Raw genomic sequence first — 6,706 nt, 5'->3', positions numbered from 1 at the left:
GATGCAACATAATTTTACTCTGCTGCCATAATCTATTATCTACTAGTGTGGCACCAGAAAATTGGAGTTGCACATTTTTCTGTAATACTCTACCCTACTCAGACATGAGAACAAGAAGATCTGGAAGGTAGGTAGAACCTGGAAAAGGTGAGCTTGAGGGAGGTCTACTGTGTCATTACAGGAATAACAATAATAATAATATTTATTTATACCCTGCTCTTCAGCCAAGGTGCCAACTTTCTTTTTTAAAAGTCCAAATGTAATACTAGGGGTCCATCATGACTGAAAGCAGTTAACAAGTAAATTCCAGTACCACTGTCACTTATAACAATTTTGAGGTCACTGGAGACTGAAGAGAGGGAGAATGAGGTTGTTCTGTCCTTTAGTAGACATGGGAGATGACTTTCCTGAATAGGTACCCAGCGGAACAAGCAAAGCACAAACTCGACTCCATTTTCCATCGAAATTTAACCTAAAACAAAGCAATTACACCTTAACTGATAGCACTTTATAGGCAATACAACCAACACAGATTAAACGTGACAGTAGAAAACAAGGGCCCCATACAGACAGGCCAAAATAAAGCTGCTTCGGGTCACTTTGGAGGTATACTGTTTAAATGATGCATGTGTATTAAGAGTCTGGAAGTTGCACCAAAGCTGCGCTCCAGTCCTTAGGGCTGGATCGTGGCTTTGGAACAGCTTCTGGACTCTTAGTATGCATGCATCATTTACACAGCATACCTCCAAAGTGACCCAAAGCAGCTTTATTTTGGTCTGTCTGTATGGGGCCATAGCTATGTCTGTAACTTAACCATGAAGACCCTAGTCCAGTGATGGTGAACCTTTTAGAAGCTGAGTGCCCAAACTGCAACCCAGACCCACTTATTTATTGCAAAGTGCCGTGCTCCTCTGGCTTTCCAGTAACAAACTCTGTGCTGGGGTGATGGCACATGTGCCCACAGAGAGGGCTCTGAGTGCCACCTCTGGCACATGTGCCATAGGTTCGCCATCACTGCCCTAGTCAACAAGTAGTTTCAACCGAAGGCCACTGAGGAGTACGTAGGTAGAAGAACTAAGAGCAGCATATTGAATTATTAAAACCGATACATCTGCATCTGTGCCCATTTATGGCTTACAGTTGAGACTAGGGAAGGAAATGGAAGAAGATTTGGTCAAGGATCCCTTGTAGCCAAGCCCCTACATTAAGATAAAAAATTGTAATTATTCAAGGTACAACAAACCAGATCAACAGAGTCCAAATCCTTTGGACAAAGTTCAGGCAGCCATGTGTCATACAACTTTCTAAACCTTAACCACTGTATGCATGTGCATACGACTTGTTGCTTGTCAAGGTATGTGACCCCAAGAACTTCACAGGGTTTCCTACGGCAAGGAAGCCTCAGAAGGCAATTCTGCCAACTCCTTCCTCTGAAATATAGCCTACAGCATCCTGGTATGTGTTGGTGGTTTCCCATCCAAGTACAAACCAGGCCTGACCCTGCCTAGCTTCCAAGATGAGCCAGGATCTGGTGTCTTTAAGGTATTTAGGCGTATTTAGGCGTAACCATACTATTCTGCATGATTGTCATATACCATATATACTCAACTATAAACTGACCTCATGTATAACTCGAGGGCAGGTTTTTGGGCCCAAATTATGGATTCTGACATGACCTATGGATAAGTCGAGGGTTAAACTGAGGGGCATGTAACAAAGAATCCAAAGGATGAAGCAAAGGAAAACAATGCCAAGGAACTGACTAAATTCCATCAGGCATAACTGTTTGAACTCAAACTAAAGGCTGGATGGATGAGAGAATAGAGGAAGGTCAGTGCCTCCAAGACAGATTATACTCTTGCCTTTCATTACGGGTTGGTTCCTAGTATGGCACTTACATCAACCTGTAGATAAGTCGACGCAGGTTTTTGGGTCAGTTTTTTAACCTAAAATTCTAGACATATACATGAGTGTGTACAGTACTTTGGTCATAAGCAAGACAGCCAATAGCAAGGAGAAGTCTACATCCATAAAGTGTTCAACTATAAATACAGTATATAGGTGGTGACCCAGATAGCTCACTTTGTTGGTTTGCTAAAACTGGCAAATTGGCATCACTTTCTCCAAGAGGCAACATCTAGCGATCCCTAGAGTCCCTGCATTAAGGCCTTCTGAAAGGGGACCAAGAACTAAATTGTCAGTGAGGATATGAGGAACAAAATGAGACTCTCTTATGAGGCCATTTTTATCCACTTGGAGGGCTTGCTTTATTTGGCCCGATACACAGATCAACCGACCTGCGTTTCCTCTCTATCATTCCTATGAGAAAACACTGTTTCATCACCCCAGGTGGAAGATTTCAGCCTTCTGAACTTAACATTGCCAGAGGCAAAGGTATTTTTTTCCCCCCTGCACTGAAGCCTTGATGTCAGAGCCGCCAATTAGCATCCGTGAGTCATACCTTGATGGTGCTATGAGATGATTATCTTCCTCATTAACATGCAACCTGTACTTTGAAGACAAAAAAGTTACTCAGGTATAAAGCCTACATCCGACTTCGGCGCAATACACTTCGACGCATTAATGCAATCAATGCCCTTTTTTTTACCTACAGGCTGAAATCTTGTACAACAGAAGCCTTTTAGGGAACTATAAAGAGGCAAAATATTTCATCAATATACGTTTACGGTTTTAAATGGGGGACATGAAGACGTCTTGTATGTTGGTATTTTTAAAAATGATTTACCTGCAGCTGGGAGATACGAAGGGAAAAAAATATTAAATGTTCGCTGATGTTTGTTCTAGATTAACTCGACAAAGCAAGGATCAACAGTATGTCTCAAACACATGCACTAATGTTAGTCTTCCCTCACACAGATGCTTTGGATTACAACTCCCATCAGCCCCAACCAGCATAGAAAGTTTGCCCTTGTTTTGGAATATTTTCAAATATTTTCAAAGACATTGATGTTGAACCCATGATAACGGAGGGCCGACAGTATAACTGAAGGGGGATGTCATGTTACGAAAAAAAAAAAATGGAGGGAGTGTGTTTTCCTGATAGGCATAGCCAGAAGAGGAACTAATGGAATTCTAGAACCATAGAATCGTATTAGGAATGACTTATTTACTGTAAGAGCTGTCCAATAGTGAAATTAGACGTTCCTCAAGGGTGTGAGCCAGCCATCCTTTGGAGGTCTTGTCCAAAAGAGGCCTGGATGGTCCTCGTTCAGGAAGGAGAGTAAGTATGGCTTTGAAAACCTGCAACCAGATTATCAGGAGGAGCCACTGAACCAGAAATTCTTATCAGCTGAAGGAACACCCTGAAGGATGTAGCAGGGGAAGGGTGACTAGTTAAGAGAACCCAGAAGTCCAGATTTGGACCCAGAGGCCTGGATTCTTACCTCTCATGAAGAGGCTCCCGAGTGGTGGCTAGCTAAACTCCTTAGCAGTACATTGCATTCTAGCCAGAATATGTGCCCAGATCACCTTAGGTCAGCTTTCCAGAACCTGGAATCTCACCAGATGTGTTGGAGCCCCATGTGCAAAGCCACGGCTGGGTAGGATAGACAAGCTAAACGGCCATTGAAGATGAGAACATGTGCAAGAAATACCTTGAACTCCGTTCCAGAATGCTAGGAGTTATTCTCTCATCAGGTCTTCAAAGTTTCTGCTGGATGTTGTTAACAGCTGGCTGCCGTCGTCATTTTTTTTTCCAGGCCAGTGTCTTTTTTCTTTTCCCAGCTGGAAGGACCGCGGGCCTTGGGTGTCCTTTGCTCAGTCTTGAGTTTAGTCTCCAGGTAATAATCGGGAAGCAAAGAGGGCAAGCGGGAGGAAAAGAGGACTGCCAAATTTTGGACGGGAGCGGGGAGATTACCAGTAGGTCTGAACGCCCAAATCTGCTACTTCGTTTGCACACTTTGGACTGGGACCCTGCACAGGGGGAATGTAAAGGATTTTATCTCCTTGTATCGCCAAAAACCATAACGCACATCTGGTCTTTCTACCCAGAGCGACAGCTGAGAATGCAGCTTTTACAGAGCTGGGTATCAAACCTGGGTCTCCAGAGACGAGTCCAACACTCAAACTGCTATCCTATTGCTGGTGTTTCCTTCTCGCCTCTCATCTAAACAGATATTTATACTCCACCAAATGCATCTAGGAGTAGACTGAAGTCATGAAAGCTTGTGCGGCCAATTCTTTCAGTGAGTCTCAAGTGCTACAAGATCTTCTCTAGCACTGATTCTACGGACTAACACACGGCTATATCTTTGAATTCTACCAGTACTTTAACAAAAACACACAACACACCCTAGGAAACCTGGCTCACCATTGAACCTATTGGAAAGATCTTATACAAGTCATATACCTCTAACCTCAGAGAAAGGCAAACTCTACTGACAAACGTGGCCAAAAAACCCCAGCAGAAAAAAGCAATCATGTTCCATAAGGCGCAATGCAATTTAATTTAATGGCACTGAGCATCCATGGATTTGGATATCCATAGGAGGTCCTCAACCCAAATCTCAGGATACCAAGGGCCCAGTGTATGAATTTTTTTGGTACCATAACTATGGTGATTTGAAACTCTGCTTTCTTTTATTAATTTAAATGTTCTTTATTAATTTTAAACGTTTTAAATTGTCTAAAACGTGCTTCCCAACGGTGGTCCTCCAGGGGTTTGGACTCAGCTCCCCAGAATCCCCCCGACCTTGACCAAGCTGGCAAGGGGATTCGGGGAGCTGAAGTCCAAAACACCTGGAGACCAAATAAAAACCGCATAAAAATATACAAAAGCTAAAAGGCACAACCAAACCACACCTTAGATAGGGTCACCACAAGTTTGAAATGGCCTTGAAGGAACCTAAGAGCAAATCGACATCCAAATACTAATGGCTTGAAGAAGTTTTCAACTCATGTGGCCTTTAGTTTATTGTAGGGATGTGGGAAGAGGGCAGGAAAATGGAACTAAAATAAGCCAGAACTGTCTGATACCTAAGCGGGATGCCTTTTCCCTTCAAATGCGGGGAACTTGGCTTGTGGAAGTGAGTTTTTTGGCTGAATCACCTTGCAGGGAGCTTAGGGACACATGCCGGGGAAGCCTGGGCACTGAGTCATAAATTAGAGGAACACCTCGCTTTCTTTCCCTCTACTCTAAACAGTCTTGCACTCCAGCCCAGTTTATTCAGCTTTCCATTCCTCTCTGCTACCCTGGAACTTGATCTTTTTGGAGGAAGCATTGCCAGAACCGTGCACAGGGAAAGGTTGCATTCAATTTAGCTTCGAGAGTGTGTCACTCTTTAAATAGGCAAGGGAAACCCAGATAGAATTCCCTAGATCAGGCAAGCCTTTTTGAACTCTATGAAAAAGTTCAAGCCAACTCTGCAGGATTTAAAAGCCCCGATTGTGCATCTTGAGTCCTGGTTTCAAACCTGGTAGAGCTGAGAAAGGCCTGAAACCCAGAAGAATCTGGAGGCGCAGTATTGATGGGAAGCTTTTTCAAGCCAAGGGCCAAATTCAATTCAAAACTACTTCCTAGGTTAGGTTTGCCATAGTGCCAACCTCCAAACAAGGAAAAATGTAGGACAAATTTTCAAATGTAGGACCACAACCAGTGTCCTACATTGGAAAATTTATGTCCTACATTTCCCCCGCGATCGCGGGGGGAATGGAAGCCAAGGGCGAGGGAAAGCCTCCACTTAAGAAGGCTTTCCCTCCCGCCTGGGCCCCGGGCCTCGCGGGCGATCGGAGGCCAGGATCGGGGCCTGGCCTCTTCTGGCCCCCGCTGGGACAGAAAGGAGGCGAGCAGGCCGCCGGCCTCGCGGGTCGCATCGCCTGTTCTGCCCCCGCGGCACAGAAGGAGGCGAGCAGGCCGCCGGCCATCGCCGGGCCTGCCTTTTCCTGGCCCCCGCGGGGACCAGAGAAGAGGCAGCAGGCCCGGCTATCGCGGGGCCATCGCCTTGTTCCTGGCCCCCGCGGGAGACACAAGGAAGGAGCGGAGCATCGCTCGGCCTCGCTTCGGCGCCTCACCTCCTTCTTGGCCCCGACGTGGAACCAGGAAGAGGCATAGGAGGCTGCAGGAGGCGGGAGAGAGTGGCGCGGACTGCGCCCAAGAGGTGCCACGTGCCCTCCCTGCAGACTCCTCGCCCCAGGCCTCGCTGCCCTCCTTTTCCTCCGGTGGGCCATGCGCGGTGAGGAGGAGGAGGGCAGCGAGGCCCCAGGGTTGCCTAGCAACCCCCTGCAACCGGCTTTTCCGGTTTTTGGCTGCACCCTGCCGTGACCGGAAGGTCCGCCGAAAAACCCGGTTGCAGCCGGGTTTATGGCAACCTATCCTAGGGGCCACAGGATGGATGCGAGGCCATAAAGACCGGTATATTTTGGTTAAATCTCTCGCTGTCTGTGATTTAAACTTGGGATTGGAATTTCACCTTCAAAGAATCTGACAAATGCCTAAAGACAAGGACAACAATGGTAGAATTCAAGATGTGCCATGTTAGTCGGTAGGATCATATGTAGAGGATCTTGTAGCACCTTTAAGAGGCCTTGAAAGAAAAAGTTGACAGCATGAACTTTCATAGACTTCAGTCTCTATCAGAATGCAATATTATTATTAATTATTATGTATTATTATTATTATTATTATTAAAAAGCATAGCCATGTTAGCCTGTAACTCCGTATGTAGAGAGATCTTGTAGCACCTTGAGT

The 6,706-nt window shown here is 45.6% G+C and overlaps 1 protein-coding gene across 1 annotated transcript in view; it reads right to left on the bottom strand.

Annotated features, from left to right (window-relative positions):
* LOC121917019 (nitric oxide synthase, inducible-like) overlaps window positions 1-6,186 on the bottom strand; it is a 10,954-nt gene extending 4,768 nt beyond the window's left edge. The window contains exon 1 of the mRNA XM_042442610.1: window positions 6,031-6,186. Coding sequence (XP_042298544.1) covers window positions 6,031-6,186 — 156 coding nt within the window. The remainder of the gene's footprint in view (window positions 1-6,030) is intronic.
* Window positions 6,187-6,706: the final 520 nt, after the last annotated feature.

Source organism: Sceloporus undulatus, chromosome 11, assembly GCF_019175285.1.
Source record: "Sceloporus undulatus isolate JIND9_A2432 ecotype Alabama chromosome 11, SceUnd_v1.1, whole genome shotgun sequence".
In the NCBI taxonomy this organism is placed as follows: Eukaryota; Metazoa; Chordata; class Lepidosauria; order Squamata; family Phrynosomatidae; genus Sceloporus; species Sceloporus undulatus.
This window is presented reverse-complemented; position numbering and strand designations above follow the sequence as displayed.